Source organism: Podarcis liolepis (genome assembly GCF_965112155.1).
Source record: "Podarcis liolepis genome assembly, chromosome: 16".
Lineage (NCBI taxonomy): Eukaryota > Metazoa > Chordata > Lepidosauria > Squamata > Lacertidae > Podarcis > Podarcis liolepis.
The window spans coordinates 7,546,738-7,567,385 of NC_139567.1; the positions used below are offsets into that span (position 1 = coordinate 7,546,738).

Here is a 20,648-nt window from a genome sequence, read left to right on the forward strand (position 1 = left end):
TCCTCCCAAAGATGGCCAGGGCGGCAGCGAGTAACAAAACATTACCAAAAACCTTTCAAAACATTTTAAAATGCTTCCAGTGCAGAGGAAGATTGGGAAAAGTCTCAAACTGAAAGTCTTGTTGGAAGAGGAAGGTCTTCAGCAGAGATGGTACTTCCCCTATGCTGCCTCTCCCAGCAAGGAGCCCTCTTTGGGTAGCTGAAATGCTTCTTCAGCTGACAGCTTTGCGCTGGCAGGAAGGGGTCCAGCACAGGACCCTCCTCCCTCTTCAGGTTGGCCTGGGCTTGGAGAAGTCAGCAGGTATGGAACCAGCCACCCAGTGTGCTCTCTTTTCCTCTATCCCCCAGACGTGACCCTGATGAGCGGCCTAGATCCTGAGGAGCTGGCCCTCATCACCATGGTCCAGTACAAAGTCCTGCACTCCCTCAACCTCACCGCAGAAGACGAAAGGGACCGGGGAAACTCCTCCAAAATCATCTATGATGCCAAATACCCATGATGCTGTTTCCGCATCCTGGAGGAAGGAAGGAAGGAAGGAAGGAAGGAAGGAAGGAAGGAAGGAAGGAAGGAGGGAGGGAAGGGACCAATAAAAGGTTTGGGGGGGTTCGTCCCCTCCTATCTTCTTGAGACTTGCATCCCGAGTGTTCCTGTTTCCATTGGGAGCTTGGCTGGATGGATGGATGGGCAGCAGCAGGGGCTCAGGGCAAAGTGGCAAATTTGGGTGTCCCATTTGTAGAGGGAGGGAGTTGTGACACCTTTCCACTCCGGTTGGCCAGCCACATGCCTCAATGGGAAACCCACCAACAGGACCTGCATGGAAGAGCAACTCTCTTTTCCTTTGGCTTCCAGCAATGGCTATTCAGAAGCCCCCATGGCTGTTGGCACCTGCAGTCCATGGGGCACCCCCTGTGCAACTGGAAATGGGCCAGTAGCTGGCCCGCCTTATGGCGGAACAAAAGCTGCTTTGTCAGAGTTTTCATCCACTTCCTCCATTGTCCTGTCCCCTGCAGCAGACAGCCAAGTCCCTCTCTGTCAGGAGCTGGAGTCAAGCGTAGGCAAGGCCCTTGGGAATCCTGGTTCCAGCCTCGTGAGCATGTTGTTGCATCATTCCTCCTGCTTCTCCTCAAATTTGCCTAGTCCTTCTCCTGAAGCCATCCAAGCTGACTGTCACCCACCTCTTGTGGTGTGAATCCCCTCAGCTATAACTATGCCTTGTGTTTCAAGGCTGACCTTACCTTACAGGCTTCTTGCTGCGAGCCTGAAATGCTGCTCTGAGCAGCTCCTTGGAGGAAGGGCAGGGTGAAGCACACTAATAAGTAAACCAGTTAACTTGCCTGGCATGACGTGCCAGGGCAGCCTGAGAGCAGGAGCTGAGGGGTGATGCCAGGCAAAGCTGAGAGCTGGCTATCCCAGGGCAGCCTGGTGTGGCTCTTTTGGAGGAGACAGGCTGGGCCAAGGAGGAAGCTGTGGCTTTGCCCCTTGGCAGGCGAGGCTGCCCTGTTAAAATATTTGCTAAGAAAGAGTGAAAGCTCCACCCACCATCAGCTGCACCCAGAAGAGCAGCCAAGTTAATAGCTGGGCAGAAGGACTCTGCTGGAGCAAGGGCAGTTGCTAAGAAGGGAAGCCCGAGAATTACCCTCCTTTTGCAGGGAAAGGCTGGTGGGTTGGGAGGTTTTTGGCACAAGCTGTGAATCCTGGCCCAGGAGTCAGGGTGGGCATGAAGAGGAGGCTCCATGGCTCGGTGTGGTAGAAGCCAGGTCCTCCCCTCAGGCTCTAGCCTTACCCGCTGCAGTTGCCTTCAGACCTTTGCCACTTTCACCCTCCTCCTCCTCCTCTACCCATCCCCCAGCTGCTCTGCCTGCCCAGCTGTTTGCAGCTGTACCTCTGGGGAAATCGACTGCATGGAACACAAGCTGCGCTGGGTGCCGGAGGACCTTCCAGCCAATGCCACCACTGTCCTGCTGGACTACAACCGCATTGCTACCCTCCAGAACCGCACCTTTGTCGTCCAGGGCACCCTGCGCCACCTGAGCCTTCGGAGCAACATCCTCGGGGTCATCCACCCCCAGACCCTGGCTGGCCTTAGTGAGCTGCGGGAACTGGACCTGAGTGGGAACTACCTGACTGTCCTGCAACCCAATACTTTCCTCCCCGTGCCGAGGCTGAGGATGCTGAACCTGGGGAACAACAAGCTCTTGACGCTGGAGCCAGAGCTGCTCAGGTCCTTGCCCCACCTCGAGTCTCTGTTTCTGCAGGGCAATGCACTTGTCTCACTCTCGCCCGACCTCTTCAGCAACCTGCCTTCCTTGCACTTCCTCAGGCTGCACAACAACCCCTGGGGGTGCACCTGCGCCATCCAGCCCCTCTACCAGTGGCTCACTGACAATGTGGAGAAAGTCCCAGGTGAGCAGGACTCAACAGGGAAGGGGTTGGAAAGCTCACCTGTAGCTGGTGGCTTTAACAACAACGATCACCTTTATTTATTGTTTTATTTCATGAAATTTATAAACAGTAGACCCACAACTTAGGCACATTTAACTTGTGCACATTTAGCTTTATACGCTTGGCAAAAAAATATTTTAAATCTTTTTTTAAAAAACGGGTGTCTGGGGGGGAAAATGATGTTGACAATTCCACCAGCTATCGTGTTTTGACTCTACACAATTTTGGATTTATGCACTATCCCTGAAATGTAACCCTCATGTAAGATAAGAGTTGACTGTACTGCTTGACTGTAGAAAACCTCAAAGTGGTTGAAATTTTTATTATCAGTTATCTCCACTGCCCTTCGAAGTTCCAGCAATACAAGTCTGTGAACACAGTTTCTCAAAACAAATAAATAAATTGGAGCCATAACAATTTTTTTTAGGGGGAGGATTCAGTTTCCCCAAGCAGCTTGCCAAAAAGAATACATGGTGTGTGGTGGGTGAAGCAGGGCAGCTGGACGCAACTGACTTTTATTATAGCACCATCAGCTCCTTTAGAAATGACTAACTATCTGTTTGTTCATTTAGGGTTGTATCCAACAAAGTTCAAAGCAGACCCATTGGAACAAATGAACCTAAGTTAGCCATGTACATTAGTTTCAGTGGGTCTCCTCTGAGTAGGACTAAAATTGGATACAATCTTTATTTCTAAATTAGATTCCTTCCCGGCCAGACACCTGGGGGGGGGGGTGCGGGGTCACAACTATCTCCAGTTTGGCAATTAATCATGTAGAAGACATATTGATGGATTTTTATGGAAGTTATGCACCACATGGAACTGCTGTTTTGATTTCTTTTCTGGCTAACTTTAGAACAGCAGGTGCCTTGGTCTCCCTAAAAGGTCCTAGCAGAAGCAACCTCCAAGCAATCCACGTTAATTCCTTTGTCAGGCAGCTTAAGAGCTTAAACCGGTTTGTGCTTGTTGGTTAGCAATCCTCTGGTCCAACATCCCCAACTGCTGCAATAACCACAGCCTTGCCCTGAGTCTCTGTCTCTCCCTTTTCCAGAGGTGGACTCTGTCTCTTGCAAACGCCCCACACAGCTCACCCAACATCCCATCGCTGCCATTGGGAACGAGTCCTTTGCTCACTGCCGGGAGCCCTGGCTGAACGTAAAAGATTATGCTTTCTTCCTGCTCATTGGCCCGTCCACCTTCTTAACCAGCATCTGCATCTGCATCCTCTTCGGCTTGCTAGCGGTGGCCCAAGTAAAGATCCTCAAGGTGTCGTCCATCCGGCCAGGAGCCCTGGCAAGGCGTGCAGAGCGCGGTCCTCGCTAGCCAAGCTGCACCTCCAAACTGCCACTGTTTTGATGGCTCCCCCTCAGTCTCTATGGTGTAGTTACGCTGTGGCCCTGCAATGTGGGTCACTGTTACTCCTGGTTTGTTGGTGGTATTGAGGGTTTACCTGGATGGGAACGTGAGAAAGCCTTGGGTAAGAGTGTGGGTGTGCAGCTAGAAAGCAGGAGGCAGGTTTGCAGTGAAGTGGCAGCAAGTGGCTTCTGGACCTTTCCTCCTACCCCACCCTTTGACCCAGGAAGAAGTGACCCCCACCAGCTCAGTTCCAAGATCACAAGCCGGCCTTGAGTCAAAGGTGACATGCTAGAAGTTTGTGAAATTATAGCCAGCACAGAGAAATGAAGCTGAATGTGGGAAGATTCAGGACAGACAAAAGACAGTTTTTCTTCGTGCAGCACGGAGCTAAACTGTGGAACTCGCTTCCATTGGGAGGCAGTGATGACCACCAACCTAGATGGCTTTCAAAGAGGGTTAGGACAAATTCATGGCTATTGGTGGCTATGAGCCGTGGTGGCTAAGCTCTGCCTCCACAGTTGGGAGGCACTAAATGCTTCTGAATACCAGGTGGTGGAAACCACAAGAAGGGAGAAGGCCCATGTGGTCAGGTCCTGCTTGTGGGTTTTCCAAGGTGAGAACGGATTCTGGACAAAATGGGTCCCCACTGGCCTGATCCTGCAGGGCTCTTTTCATGTTCTTGCCAATAGAAATGTGACTGGGTGGAGCAGTGTTGACATCAGCAGCTGTGGGCAGAGGCAGTGCTGAGCACCCTACTTCTGCTCTGCTGCGTGTCAGCACCATCACTGGCTAGAGTGTGTTTTGCAGCCGCTAGCACAGCAGAGGTCAGGGGGAGCCAGACAGCTTCCAGCTAGCGCTCTAAAGCAGGGGTCAGCAAACTTTTTCAGCAGGGGGCCGGTCCACTGTCCCTCAGACCTTGTGGGGGGCCGGACTATATTTTGAAAGGGGAAAAAACACACGAATTCCTATACCCCACAAATAACCCAGAGATGCATTTTAAATGAAAGGACACATTCTACTCATGTAAAAACACACACTGATTCCCGGACCGTCCATGGGCTGGATTTAGAAGGCAATTGGGCTGGATTCAGCCCCCGAGCTTTAGTTTGCCTACCCATGGTATAAAGCTATCAGCTGCTGGGCCAACTCCTTCGTCTGAGACCTGATTCTCTTCAGACTTCCGGTCGGCGCCAGTGTTTAATGGCGGTCCTTGCCTCGAGCTCCGAGGGAGGACTGCTCCGCAAGTTCGGGTCTGACCCGCTACGGCGAGCGGGGGACCCCTAAAATTGCAGGCGCTGAAGCCTGTAAACAAGGAGACTCGGCGGGCACCTTTTGCGCCCCCCGGTACTGTGAAAGAGCCTTTTTAAAGGCTACGGAGCGGCATCGGGTGTGAGCGCGGTGCTGAGAGTCGTCACCCAGCCTGCGGAGTGAAGCCGCGTCGCCATTGAACAGAGAGCGCCGATTTCTTCCTGAAAACTGAAACTGGACTACAAACCCGTGAGTAAGACTGACAGACGGAACGGGACATTTAAAAGTGGAATTTAAAATTTGGCTGAAAACGGGAAAGGCATAAAGTAAGGAAGTCTGCCTCCCCGGACTGCATGTAAATAAAGCAACGAAAGGACAAAGCTGCATTTAAATGAAGGCTAACTTCTAAGCTGCTTAAAACCGGACATCGGATTTAAATTTCCCCCCCAGTAAGCAGGAGAAGGGGGGGAGGAAAATTGGAAATTTACAAACCTGCTTGAAAGAACGGAGGAAAGAGAGCTTCCACTGTCAAAACCCTGAGTCGGGCTGCCGGAGTAAACACCGGGCAGCTGAACTGTCAATTTAAACTGGATACAAAGTTAAGATTTTGACTGGGACAAAGTTACAAGACTTTAATGGAGTTATTTTGTGAACATTTAAGTTGAAACTGTAAAAAGTGCTCTGACTGTGGACTTTTGGACTCTGCTGTTTGGATTATTTGTTTTTTACTTTATGTGTTTCTGGCTTTCTAAATTGGATACAATTAAATGCTCCCTCTAGAGGACTTAAAGGAAACTTGTTACTGCGAGAGGGAAAGAGTGGAACTTTCTACTTCTAAGCCTTTCCTGTGAGAACTGACCTTGAGGACATGAGTAGCCAACCAGATGAGATAACAACTAGATCCAAAGCAAAACAAACTCAGCAAACTCAAAAGAAAAGGGGTTCGATGCAAGGCACAACACCAGCTGGACAGGAAAAAGCACCAACTGCATCTATGGAGTCAATGACACAGGCATTGCTCAAAATAAACCAGTCTTTGGAAGCACTGACAAAGCAGTCGGCGGAGAATACAAAACAATTGAATGACCTGACAACAAGACTAGACTTGAACACGGCAAGTGTAGCCTCTAATACAGATTCTATAAACAGACTTATTCAAGAAAATTCTGAAACAAGAAAGATTGCTCAAAGTGCAAAAGATACAGCAGAAGAAACTAAGAGGGAGCTTGCACCAATTACAAAAAAGGTGAATGAACACGATGCAACTTTGTCTTTGTGGGAACTTCAGAGAAAGGAGAAGAATCTTAAATTAAGATCAGTTCCAGAGGAGGAGAAAGACAGTCTTGTAGAATTCCTCACAGAAAATATTTTCGAATTTTGGCAGGACGAATTTCAGGAGGAAGAATTTGAAATAACAACGGCCTTCCGGTTGGGCAGAAGGCAAGGCAAGAAGCCTAGGGATTGTTTGATTACATTGAGATCTAAAGAAGAGAGAGACAAAATACTAAATCTACATTATCAAAGGTCTCTTGTAATCCAGAATTGTCAAGTCCAGATCTTTAAAGACATCCCTAAATACATACTGGAGGTGAGGGCCTTCTACAAAGATCTCGTCTACCTTCTGAAGAAGAACAGCATACCTTTCAGGTGGGAGTTCCCACAAGGGCTGTCCTTTAACTACACAGGAAGGAAAATCAAAATAAAAACAGTTCAAGACAAAGAATTGTTTTTGGAAAGAAACTTGGAGGACCTACAGAAAGGAACAGTAGATACAACAGCAGAGAAAGAACCGACTGATATAGCAAGTCTTTCATTTGGACTTTTACCACCATCGGAGGAGGAACAAAAACTTGGAGCAGTTGGAGGAGTAGGTACATAGTATCAAAATGTCTCTGCAACTTCTTAGCTGGAATTGTAATGGACTTAACCTCCCCAGGAAGAGACGCCAAGTCTTTCATATTTTGAAAAGAGAGCAATTGGACTTAATTTGTTTGCAAGAAACGCATGTGACCAGGACACATAGGAAACTACTTATAAACAAGAGGCTTGGACAAGAATTTATCTCATCAGATAAAGTTAAAAAAAGAGGTGTTGTGATTTATGCAAAGGAAAGATTGGCCCCTAAAATGATCTTCAAAGATGAACAAGGAAGATACCTGGCGATAGAAATACAAGTTCAAGGAGAAAAAATTATGATACTGGGAATATATGCACCAAATGAGGGGAAGGCGGAATTCTTCAGGAAGTTGCATGAGACTTTAATGGACTATCTGGACTTTAAAATTATAATGATGGGAGACATGAATGGTGTTGTCTCCACTAACATGGATAAGGCACAGAGACAGATAATCTCCAACGATGGAAGACTTCCAAAGACTTTCTTTGAAATGACTGAAACACTGGACTTGATTGACATTTGGAGAGTAAAGAACCCTCTGGAGAGGGAGGGAACTTTTTTCTCTGAAGCAAAAATGACCTGGACAAGGATCGACCAAATTTGGGTAACTAGTTGTATGGCACCGAAGATAAAAAAAGCAGAAATCTGCCCAAAGACTTGCTCCGACCATAATGCAGTGAAGATAGAGATGAAACTAACAACAACTGGAACCTTCAGATGGAGGATGAATGACGCCCTATTTAGAGATGAAGAGATTTACAAAAAGGCCCAAAAAGCAGTGAAAGATTACTTTGAGATAAATTTGAGAACTGATGTGGAAAAAAGAACAATTTGGGACGCTAGCAAGGCCGTGATGCGAGGTTTCCTAATACAACAAAACTCCATAAAGAGGAAAAAACAGAATGAGAGAAAAGAAAAACTTTTGGAGAAGATAAAAGAAGCCGAAAAGAAATTGAGGTCTAAACCAAAGTCTCATGAGATTCTGAGAGAAATAAAGTATTATCAGACACAATACATGGAACTGACGAACCAAGAGATAGAATGGAAGATAAAGCAAATGAGACAAAGAACATTTGAATCAGCAGACAAATGTGGGAAACTTCTGTCATGGCAACTGAAAAAGAGACAAAAATTGAATACTGTGACAAGTTTGGAAATGGAAGGAAAAATTATCCACAAACCAAATGAGATAAATAATTGTTTTCAAAGTTTCTTCAGGAAATTATATGCACAAGGGCCGGCTAATGAGCAGGAAATAGAAGAATTTATTAAAAAGCACGGATTACCAAAGATTTCAGATCAAAGTAAAAGGATTTTGAATGAGAAAATAACAGGACAAGAGATAGAGGACGCCATCCAGAAGATGAAACTGGGAAAATCTCCAGGCCCAGATGGTTTGACTGCTAGATATTACAAGGCACTGAAGGAATGGATAATACAACCATTGAAGGAAGTTTGTAATGAAATTTTGGAAGGGAAAAAGGCACCCGAATCGTGGAAAGAAGCTTTTATCTCACTTATACCGAAAACAGAGACTGAAAAGAATCAGGTCAAAAACTACCGCCCTATATCATTACTCAATGTGGATTATAAAATTTTTGCAGACATTTTAGCAAAAAGACTAAAGAGAGTTTTGGTGCAGGAGATTCATAAGGACCAAACAGGCTTTCTCCCAGGGAGACATATGTCAGACAATGTAAGGAACATTATAGACATTTTAGAATTGCTGGAAGTAAAGATTAATAGAAAAGCAGTTATAATTTTTGTGGATGCGGAGAAAGCCTTTGATAACATTTCTTGGACCTTTATGAAGAAGAATCTCCAAGGGATGGGGGTAGGCCAAGGATTTGAAAACGGTATAGGTGCTATATACTCCAAGCAAAAAGCAAAGTTGATTGTTAACAATGTGGTAACGGAAGAGATTCCTATAGAAAAAGGTACACGACAGGGATGCCCAATATCACCCTTACTTTTTATAACAGTCCTGGAGGTCTTGTTGAACATGATTAGAGGGGACCAATTGGTTAAAGGTGTTCAGCTCGGAGCAAAAGACTACAAATTAAGGGCATTTGCAGATGATCTGGTATTGACTTTGCAACAGCCAGAGACTAGTACTAAAAGAGTCTTAGAACTAATTGAGAAATTTGGTCAAGTAGCAGGATTCAAATTGAACATGCAAAAAACTAAAGTGTTGGAGAAAAATCTAACAATGGCAGAAAAAGAGAAGTTTCAGAGTGAAACAGGTTTAACAATAACAAAAAAGGTGAAATATCTGGGTGTAAACTTGACTTCTAAAAATATAAATTTATTCAAAGACAATTATGAAAAATGTTGGACAGAGGTGAAGAAAGATCTAGAAATATGGTCAAGGTTGAGACTTTCCTTGTTAGGCCGAATTGCTGTCATCAAGATGAATGTATTGCCTAAAATGTTGTTTCTGTTCCAGACACTCCAGATCTTGGACAAGATGGACTGTTTCAAGAGGTGGCAAAAAGACATATCAAAATTTGTCTGGCAGGGCAAAAAGCCCAGAATAAACTTTAAGATTTTAACTGATGCAAAAGATAGAGGGGGTTTTGCCCTGCCGGACTTGAGACTCTATTATGAATCGGCAGCTTTTTGCTGGCTGAAACAATGGCTACTTCTTGAGAATACAGACATTTTGGATCTGGAAGGATACGATAATAGATTTGGCTGGCATGCATACATATGGTATGACAAGGTAAAATTACATAAAGGCTTCAAAAACCATATTGTGAGGAAAGCACTGTATAATGTTTGGATAAGATATAAAGATTTGCTGGAAAGTAAAACCCCTAGGTGGTTATCACCAATGGAGGCTAAAGAGATAAAAAAACTAAATATGGAGTCCAAATGGCCAAAATATTGTGAAATTTTAGAACAAGATGGTGAAAGAGTTAAATTGCAGAGTTTTGACAAATTAAAGCCTAAGGTACGAGACTGGTTGCACTACCGTCAGATAAACAAGGTATTTAAACAGGACAGGAAAATAGGTTTCCAGATGGAGAGGTCGAAATTAGAAACAGAACTGTTAGAACCCAATACTAAGAACTTGTCGAGAATGTACAATTTGCTGCTGAAGTGGAATACACAAGATGAAGTAGTAAAACCAGCCATGATTAAATGGGCACAAGACATAGGTCATGACATAATGTTTGATGACTGGGAACAGTTATGGAATACAGGTATTAAGTTTACAGCTTGTAATGCATTAAGAGAGAATATAATGAAAATGATCTATAGGTGGTACATGACCCCAGTCAAACTTGCAAAAATTTATCATCTGCCCAGTAACAAATGTTGGAAATGTAATGAGACTGAAGGTACCTTCTATCACCTTTGGTGGACCTGCCCGAAGGTAAAGGCCTACTGGGAAATGATCTATAATGAAATTAAAAAGGTCCTTAAATGGACATTTTTGAAAAAGCCAGAGGCCTTTCTTTTGGGTATGGTAGGCCAATTGGTGCCAAGGAAGGACAAAACTTTTTTTGTGTATGCTACCACAGCGGCAAGAATTCTTCTGGCAAAGTATTGGAAGACGCAGCAGCTACCTACTCTGGAAGAATGGCAAGCGAAGGTGACTGAGTACATGGGTATGGCAGAGATGACCGGCAGAATCCGTGACTAGGGGAGAGAGACGGTGGAAGAAGACTGGAAGAAATTTAAAAAATATCTTAAAGACTGTTGTAAAATTGATGATGGCTGAGATGTTATGGTTATAAGAAATAGAGAATTGCAGCTGTAAATCATAACTTTAAAGAATGCATAACGAAAATGAGCGAATTAACTGAAACGAAGGGTTGCTGAGAAAGGGTTAACATAAGGATGCAGAAAAAGGGAGGTATGGGGAAGTCCGGGAAAGAAGGTTTATGAAAATAAGTTTAAGAAATTATACATGTTTATTTGTTTGTATGTTTTGTATGGTTTTGTTTTGTTATTTGTTTTATTATATGTTTGGAAAATTAATAAAAATTATTATAAAAAAAAAATGAGACCTGATTCTCTTCAGTGTAAGAAACCTCCTTGGCACTTGTCCTCTTTGCGTAGCACAGCAAGTGTTCTGAGATGATGCCACTTAAGCCCCTGAGGAAGGGTGACTTGCCCACTAACTGCAAGCCTGCAGCAAAAGGTAGGGTTCAAACACAGAGACCAGCAACCAATCCTGTGGCACACCCAAATCTGTGACTCGAAGATGGCTGGTTGGGTGGGCTGGCTTCTCAGGATGGGAAGGATACAGCGAGGCCTGAGCCAGCACACACCTCTGCACAAGTTTCTGTTGCACTTAGGAGAGCTTTAGGGTCTGAACAAACATAGCGGGGAGAGGATGAATGTGACAGGCATGTATGTGGTGCCAATTCAGCTCCTTAGATGGGGATGTGGGTTGATGCTGTGCCTAGTCTGGTGGTAGAGACAGAGGTGGCTACTGGATGCCTCCCATGGTGACTTCAAAATGACTGCCTTTTTCATTCTGGAGGTTGGAAAGCTGCTGACCCCTTTCAGCCTGCAGCTGGGCCCATGCAAGGCTGCTCCCCCAAATGGGTAACCAGAGACCGAATCTTACTCTTCCGCACACATTCCCACCTGTCGGCTGCACAGTTGCCTAGAATTCTACTGCTTGGGGTGGAAGTTCACTTTATTCACTGGTTGCTAGAAAAGAGGTGCGTCTAAAGCTGGTGATGCAAAAGGAAATTTGCTTCCTACTGAGAAACGTCACTGCCAGGCAGAGTAAGCAATGCTGAGCTACATGGGGAAATAATCTGACCCTGGGAAACGATAGGCTCCCATGTTTCCCAGAGCCAGGAAAAGTGGTGCATTCTTGCTATTTCCCTAAAATTAATTGCCAATTTATTGAGGAAGCGGTGTTCCCATGTGATAAGTTTTAAAGTAATAAAACACGGTCCACTTTGCTCTGCACATGCTCAGGGGTGCTGTCAGTAGGCCAGCCAACAGCATCCATGCAGCAGAAGTCTTGTATATAGCAGCTGAAACCAGGACAGGGACGCTGTGGCCCAGATAGCCAGTCCTGCTTCACTTCCTGCTGTGTATTACTCCCAGGCCCCACAGCACTTCCTCTGTCTGAGCCATCTGCTGTGGTCAGAATCAGGAGGGTAGGATAAGATGCCACCTCACTTCCTTTCAGGTAAAGCAAGCTAAATTTGGCCTCGCCATTCAAACTAGGGACACCCTTGTGGCCAAAAGCTACACTTCCAGGTTTCTAGTCCCTGCCATCTGCCTTCTGGACACCTATCTCACCCGCTCCCTGTTTCTGCCTCCTGCTTAGTCCTTCAGCTGCATGCAACTGTCAGGTCATGGCTACAAACTCCTTTGCAGGTTCCCATCTCTGCTTCACACCACCTGCAGCTGCTGCAATTCGACCTTGACACCACTCCAGCACATGCCGTGGGGCAGGTGGTGTTTTTAGGGTTGCCGTTTTAAAAGCAGTAGCTGTCAGGAGCTAGAGTCAAGCATTAGGTCAGCTATCAAAGAAAAGCACGGTGTCAGTGAAGTTAACTCCTTATTCAAGAAACCGAAACGGCACAGGCCTAGTGGTCCCAGCAACTCTTCCCAGTAGGTCTTGCTCCAACAAAGCAGTTGCGAGGGGGTCCCTGCCTTCCCAGAACTTCCTAAGGCTCCTCCTCTTCAGGGTCTTTCCCAAGCAGTCACAAACTGCTTGCACACAGCCCCTCTCTGCTCTGACCTCTTCAGGGTGTGGAGCTGGTCCCAGCAGGAAGGGGAAATTCCCTGGCTTCTTCAGCAGTCTGCCTCGCCATGCATCTTGGCCTGCCTCCTCTCCAGCCTCTGATTCTGGACTGCTCTCTTCCTGCTTACTAAACCCTGTTAACCCTTCAGCTTCCAACCCCTCTTCCTTCCAGTCTTCTCCCTCGTCTCCTCAGACCACTCATCGTCATCCCACCTCCAGTCACCTGACTCTGAGCCTTCTGGGTGAAAAACTTCAGTTTGCCATATTCAGGCATTCTCCCTGAAGTTTCAGAAACTTTGAATGCCGACATTAGGAAGCGTCAGGCACTCCCCGAGCTATCCTTGGGGAAACAGAGACTTAAAGTTGCAGCAAGTTGGGTGTGACGACTAGAGGTGAGTCAGAAACGAATGTGGACAGCAGACAGTAGAGTTTGGCAGGCAGCCCTGTACGAAGGCCCTGCTGCACTGGTTTGGCTACATTAGCTGGCAGCCAGTTAACCCTAACACACAAACATTTCTCTTTCCAGACAGTCACAGTTCAGAAGGCACTTCAGTTCCTTACTTTCTGAAGTCCATCTGTGCAATATAAGGGCTTATACACACGACCCTTTCTCCTCTCTTTCCAGGAACGGTCTGTGATTTAAAGCTCCATGCCCCCTCCCTTTTTTTGCTCGGGAGCTTTCCCTGCAAAAACTCACTCTTTAAAGCTCAATCGTAAAGCAAACAGCAATCTGAGTAAAAACTGAATTGACATTTGCTCTGATCCAGATTTAAAGAGCGGGGTTTTGTGGGGAAAGCTCAGGTCAAAACAAAGCAGAAACCATGCTCAGACACGGTGTGTTAAAGCACAGATCAGTGCCTGGAAAGAGTGGGGCAAAAGGTAAATGTGGATAAGGAAAACCTAAAAATAAAAGCCCACTTGTAAAAAGGTGTGCAGGTACATCCCAGGTGGGAAGCAAGCAAGGGCTGTGTCACTGCTGCATCTCATGGACCCAAGAACAGAATTTATGTTTTGTGTGCGTGTTGAACAGTTATGCAGAGTGGGTATTCACTGGCCATAGTCAATAATTTAGTGAGCAGAATAATAATTGCTCTGCAGACACAAAACAGAGAATGCAGCCATTAAAAGGAGAGCCAGTGTGTTTTCACCCTGCAGTCTCTGCACTGCAGAGGGTTGGACTAGATTGTCCTTTGGGCCCATTCCAATTCTCTGATCCTCCAACCTTTACTTTTCCTTTGGAGCATGTGCCAGGCCCTGAATGAAGTGCTGGCTTTTGAACTTGCTTTTGATCTACGCCCACCCCAAGCTTCAGGTATACAGTATGTTTATCCAGTTAAGGTTCATTCCATTGGAAGGGCTCTCAGTGGAATAGCCTCTGCTTTGCCTGCAGGATGTCCCAGGTTCAACCTTCACTGGTATCTGAGAAAGATTCCTGGCCCGAAACCCGGGAGAGCTCATAATACTGAGCTAGACGGACCAGTAGAGGGAGGCAACTTCCTGTGTTCAGCGCCTTTTTAAAGAGAAATAAACTGGATGTCTGGGAAGAAGTCGAAACAGTGCTCTGCGCAAGAAGGTATGTGTGGTTTGCTGACTGCCACAAAGGCCTGCCAATCAACACTCTACAGCTTGATGGGGGTTGAGAAAGGGCTTCGTAATAAAGGCCAACCAATCATCACTCTGCGCAGCTGGATGGAGAGGGAGGTGGCTTAAGGTTGCCACAGTTGCCGGCTAGCTGTTGAGATTCTGCACAGCTGGATCCTGCCGAGGACAGAAAGAAATGGTTGGTTCTACAGTGGTACCTCGGGTTACATACGCTTCAGGTTACAGACTCCGCTAACTCAGAAATAGTACCTCAGGTTAAGAACTTTGCTTCATGATAAGAACAGAAATCGTGCTCCGGCGGCGCAGCGGCGGCAGGAGCCCCTTTAGCTAAAGTGGTGCTTCAGGTTAAGAACAGTTTCAGGTTAAGAACGGACCTCGGGAACGAATTAAGTACTTAACCTGAGGTACCACTGTATTTCGAAGGCTGGAAGCCGAGAAAGGAACAATGGCAGCACCATACGAAATCTGTACATTAGTCTGCCCTTCAAGAGTCAAGGTTGGGTTCTTACTGTCCCACTTGAAAAAAAATAAAATCTGTGTATGGTAACTAAAATTCTGCAACCTGTACCCCATCTGTAAATTAAGAAAATGCTTACGACTTCCCCTTGCTATTCTGCTAATCTTGGGAAGGGACAAAGAAGCAGTTCAAGCCCCTTACCCCCCAACCCACAATGAGAAAGTTTTATTTTAAGGGGCCGGGGGTGGCAAGAAAGCTGAGTTTTCTGCAACAGCCCCTTCCTTCCTTCTTGAAATCAATACAACTTCTTTTTGTAAAAAAATGGAATCGCCTGAAGTGAGATGAGCGCCGCACCCCATGGTCGCCTTTACCTGGACTTAATCCGTCCAGGGCTCCTTTACCATTACCTTATTATTCACAATAATTGGATACTACTGTGCAATTAAAAATTCCATAAATGCACACATCTCTTTACGAGATCATAGCCGGAAGGCACCGGTTCCCCCTCCCTTCTCCCCACCTGCCTCCCGGCGCCGCTACTCACTGAGCTCGGACACGACTCCGTTCACCATCCCTCGAATGGCCCGCAGCGCTACTGCGCAGGCGCTCATATAGGCGCTCCTCGCCGGGCTCTGCCCTCCCTCCCTCCTTCTCCGGCCCCGCCCCTCCCGCGAGCCGGCGGGGAGAACCCGGAAGTAGCGGGAGGGAGAAGGAGCTGGCCAGGGTGCTGAGCGGAGGCGGGAGGCGGGGGGGGGGCATCTGTTTTCAGCCAGAGCTCCACGGGGAGCGCCTGGGATCTAAACCCTGGACCTGAATACAGTATATATACATATCATATATTATCATAGAGCTTGGCAGTGCTCCTGAGCATGTGCAGTGTGCTAGCTCCACTCTGCTGAATCAATCAATCAATCAATCAATCAGTGACTCCATCAATTTGTTTCAGTCACTGACCAGAGTGAATTCCACTCTGCAGTGTACTACATTTGCTAAAGAGGAGCCCTTCCCATACAAGAATCTTTGTCACCTCTGCAGAACATTGAGCGCAATTCCTAATAATAATAATAATAATAATAATAATAATAATAATAATAATAATTTATTTATACCCCACCCATCTGGCTGGGTTGCCCCAGCCACTCTGGGCAGCTTCCAACAAAACACTAAAATACAATAACCTATTAAACATTAAAAGCTTCCCAGATGGTTGGGATATAAATGATATTGCTGCTGCTGCTGCTGCTGCTGCTGCTGCTGCTACAACAACAACAACAACAACAACAACAACAACAACCTGCTTGGGAACAGGGTGAAGATTTTGGAAAAATGTGTTTGGTTTTTTTGCTCTCCTCCAGTTTCAACTGCAACCATTGAAAGGTTCTGAATCTATCTCGTAGAAAAGGGATGGGGAACATGTGACTCACCTGATGTTGTTGGACTACAACTCCCATCGTTCTGGACCCTGGCCACACCGATACCCCATCCATGCAGCAGAGAGTAGGAATGTGTCCTATTGACCCCAATATTGTTTGCTAAAGATATGCCCTTCACATGCGATACTCCCTGGAGAATATTGAGTGAAATTCCCCCACTGCTTGGGATCAGGTTGAAGAATTTGAAGAAACAGTTTTTGTGATATGTGCTATTGACCCCAATATAGTTTCTGACTTCTTTGGCAAGTGCTTTGACACATGACATTAAAGGGCACACCCAATTCTAGCTTGAGCTACATGTTCTGTATGTGAATGTTATTAAGGTGGCATAGATTTAATTGAAGAGCTTCCATGTCAAAGGGCATGTGTGCCAGGAAGTCTTGAGCTATGACGTCTCTCATATTAGATCTTCATCCTTGGATGCCTGTTCCGCCCCCCCCCCCCCACTTTATTTATTACCATTTTTGGCAGCAACATAAAAAACCAGCATAAGTACAAAACACACAGTGTAATTTTGTAATTTTGTATGGTAACAGTAATATTGACTTACAAGATTGATGTAACCATATCCACCAAAGCATACAGAAAGAAACTTTAATGATGCAAACAGTGATTTTGGTCTTCTTTCCTCTCCACAATGCTCTTGAATTCACCCACCATGCAGGCTTCTCAAGGAGAGAAATCCAGCTTCTATACCCTACCAAATAATACAATACTTTTAGTGCACCCCTATTTTGCAAATGATCCTACCTGCTTTACTTAATTCCCCCCAACTCAGCCCTTCACAATGGCAGATAGAATGCAGCCTTCAAAGTACAGTGTTTTCAGAAGCTGCTCCAATTATAGTAGGTTGTTTGTTCTCCGGAGGCTTATCATCCAGTTGTGATTGGTATCTAATCCAATATTTGAGTAATAAAGGCTGCAGTGGGAGATAGCAGTTATAGGCTACTGCCCTTGTTATGGTTCACGCAGACAATTCTTGCACAAGATAAATGTTGCTATTTGTTTATTCCTTCAGAAGAGTAGAGACTTGGGTCCTTTGGCAACCATTAATTCACTATGCAATATGTATACATATTTGTCTATCATCTTTTTCACTGTGGGCACATCTCTTTCTCCACCGCACTGCAGGATATTGCATTCTCACTGTTGGGATATTGCATTTTCAAAACTCTCAGAAAGTAATATTTCTCACTGGAGAAAATGTGACATCAACTGTTGGTGCTGTGATCTAAGTGTGGGAAAATGGCGGTGTTTCACCAGAACCGAGTGTTTTTTGTGTGTGCTACTTAACTAGTAATGAGCAGCATCATGGGTGGTATTCAACTAAGTTTTACTCAGAGTAGTGCCATTGAAATCAATGGAAATGATTGTTCATTAATTTCAGTGGGTCAGGACAGGCACTACCATCCAAAACTCTGTCCTCCAACAAAGGGCTGTGGCCAGAAGCAGTGGCAGAGTGTGACTACAGCACGCCTGGGATGGGAGGGGGGTGGGGCAGGTGGGGCAGGTGGCAGAGAACAAAGGCATCATGCAGCCAACCCCCACCACCACTAGAGCAACCCCAGCTCTAAGCAGAGGCTGTTGCGCCCTTCTGACAGCCCCCTCCCCAGATCCGAGCCTTGCAAGGCTGCTTGGTGTGGGGACATGGCATAAACGAAAGTCACCTGGCTTGGTTGCTTTGCTTGTGTTTTGAAAGACACTCGCTGCTGCAGGGCGCCTGTTTGTGCATGTTGTGTTTTCCTGCAGAAGGTTCTACTTCCAAGTTCACCCCTGCCCCACATCTCCAGTGGGATGGAGTCAGGCTTTGCCCCCCACCCAGCTCCCCAAGCCAGTGCCAGCTGGCTCCAGTTCAGGATGGTAGTGCCGGGAAGCGGGTGCACAGTGCGCTCAGAGCTGAGTGCTGGCACTGGGGAAGTGGTGTCCCCGCCTCCCAGCTGGTTGGCTATTTTGTCACCCCCCTCACTGATGACACCCGGGGCAGACCGCACCTCCCGCACCCCCTTCCAATGCCACTGGCCAGAAGGGCTTAGAAGGAACACCCAGGGGCTGCTGCTACCCTCTTGCATCGACTGCCTGAGACAATCACATCACTTTGCCTAATGGTAGGACTGGCCCTGAGTACTGCTGACTGGGAGAAGTTGTGGACCACCAGGATCAAATTTACGGCATGTAATGCCTTAAGAGAGAATATAATGAAAATGATGTATAGGTGGTACATGACCCCAGTCAAGCTTGCAAAAATATATCATTTGCTCGATAACAAATGTTGGAAATGTAAAGAGATTGAAGGTACATTCTTTCACCTTAGGTGGACGTGCCCAAGGATCAAGGCCTTCTGGGAAATGATATATAATGAACTGAAAAGAGTATTTAAATATACTTTCCCGAAGAACCAGAGGCCTTCCTCCTGGGCATAGTGGACCAATCGGTGTTAAAGAAGGATAGAACTTTTTTTATGTATGCTACAGCAGCAGCAAGAATTCTCATCGCAAAGCATTGGGAGACACAAGATCTACCCACCTTGGAAGAATGGCAGATGCAACTAATGGACTACATGGAAATGGCAGAAATGACTGGCAGAATCCAAGACCAGGGAGAGGAGACGGTGGAGGAAGATTGGAAAAAGTTTAAAATTTATTTGCAGAAATACTGTAAAATTTATGAATGTTAAGGACATTGAAATGAATTGCAGGGGTTTTAGCAACAAAGTAAAATGTAAGATTGGATTAACAACAGATAAATTAATAGGATATGAATTTGCTGAATTAATTTCTAAAAAGGGATACAAGAATGGGAGACGTGAGGAAGTCCGGAAAATAAGTTAATTGAAGATGAAAAATTAAGAAAGAGGGATTTTTTGTTTTTTGTTACTATATGTGTTTTTATCTCTTTTTTCTTTTTCTTTTGATGTGTTTAATGTTTGTATTTTTGTATTGTACTTTTTTTTCTTTTGTGATGTTGTATTTTCTCTGTTTTTGTATGTTTTTTTATTATGAAAACCTAATAAAATATTCTAAAAAAAATAAAAAAAAATCACCAGGGCATTCCCTTGGCAAGAAGAAAAAAAAAAGGACTGGCCCTGAGTACATGGGTGAGAGAGGTCACCTTGGAGATAGGGGAGAAGTTTGGTTGTTTGCATTTAAAGGCAAACCCATCAATCTTCACTTTCTGAAACAATGCAATGTATATATTAGGAGAAATTTGCGCTAAACTGCTGGTGAATTTCCACGAGGACTTTATAAATAATACAAACTAAGATAGAAAAATGAGAAACTGAGAGAAACTAAAAACACCAATTCTCCCATCCTTAGAGGTGATGTTTCTATGTGTGCTGTTGAGCTGGACTTGAAGACTTCAGGACTCTCCTTTTTGGCCCTAAATGGCACTTTTTCTGGGCCACATTGTTGCTTGGATATTGCCATCTTCCAGTATATGGGCTTCTCCGTCAGAAGTGGGTTTGAGCTGATGGATGGTGTCTCAGAAAAAAGGGGATAGGTTGGAATACCTCCCAGCTCCCTTCAGTTCAGTGATCTTGCTGGGAATATTCTGATGGGAGACCTAGAGGAGGAAGCCTGTATTGGGAAAAGTGATGGAGTCCATTGAAGGTGAGCAACAACCTTTTATCACATGGAGAAGGGGCCTGCATTGTTCACCTTCATTGGGCTGTGACAAGAGAGCACATGCGTCTAAGAGATAAATCCTGATAATTAAAAAAAAAGAGCTGTGGATTTCAGGTGCCTCAGTACAGCAGATAATCTCTGCAGCCCTTTCCAGTCCACACCCTGTTCCCCTGCCTCTGACGCAAACGCAGCTGACAGATTGAATGGAGCATATTTGAACTTCCATTTGCATCTTCCTGGACAAGGGATCCTCATATCCTCCCCAGATAAAAGACTTTAATAAATTTACCAGGAAGGACACTTTCAAAGCACTGTGCCGCCATCAGCACCATGGAGAGGAGTGGACTGTGATGCACTCGGCAATGGTAAGAAAAAGGACTCTCCATTTCTTACTTCTGGGCAACAAGTTGGAGACGGATGCAGGGAACGAGAGTTTCAAATCCTATCTTTTTAGCGGGAAAGACAGACAGGCAGATGATTTAGACTGTAATCTGAAGCTTGATTACTAGTGATTAAGCCCTCTGAATTCAGTGAGAAGGACCTCTTGACATAAAATGACTAGAAAGTTACATGCTATTTGGATAATCATATGGTTCCTTAAACCGGAACACTGTTTTCATATTTTTTTTTAAAGATACAGGTAGCTTAGATGTGCTGCTCCATTAGAAAAAGAACCTAAAAGATACAATAGGCAATAACCTTTAAAGGGACTACCAAAATGTCACAGAAATATCAGGCAAGGCTATGAGTTCTTCTGGACTCTTCTTCGCACTCAATGTTAATCAAAACAAGGTGCAGCGGGAGGAAAAAGTAGAATATGTTAAAGCCCCAGAGGCTACAGTTTATTAGAGTCTTTATGATAGAGTTC

The 20,648-nt window shown here is 45.4% G+C and overlaps 3 protein-coding genes across 5 annotated transcripts in view; all 3 read left to right on the forward strand.

Moving 5' to 3' along the window:
- The window catches only part of LOC310695657 (uncharacterized protein), a 37,662-nt gene extending 37,035 nt beyond the window's left edge, over positions 1-627 (forward strand). Inside the window, exon 30 of the mRNA XM_083480333.1 lies at positions 348-627. Coding sequence (XP_083336459.1) covers positions 348-499 — 152 coding nt within the window. The 3' untranslated portion in view covers positions 500-627. The remainder of the gene's footprint in view (positions 1-347) is intronic.
- A 953-nt stretch (positions 628-1,580) lies between these two features.
- LOC310695773 (leucine-rich repeat-containing protein 26-like) lies at positions 1,581-4,742 on the forward strand. The gene is made up of 2 exons (XM_083480727.1): positions 1,581-2,403; positions 3,494-4,742. The coding sequence occupies exons 1-2, from the start codon at positions 1,734-1,736 to the stop codon at positions 3,763-3,765; spliced, it is 942 nt and encodes a 313-aa protein (XP_083336853.1). The 5' UTR covers positions 1,581-1,733; the 3' UTR covers positions 3,766-4,742.
- SLC18A1 (solute carrier family 18 member A1) overlaps positions 4,374-20,648 on the forward strand; it is a 50,385-nt gene continuing 34,110 nt past the window's right edge. Inside the window, exon 1 of one of the 3 annotated variants that reach the window (XM_083480550.1) lies at positions 4,374-4,411. The gene's annotated coding sequence lies outside the window, so the exon portion shown is untranslated. Of the gene's footprint in view, positions 4,412-14,092; positions 14,239-19,488; positions 20,146-20,648 lie in introns of those variants that run through there. The other 2 variants (XM_083480549.1, XM_083480548.1) reach the window with 2 other exon arrangements.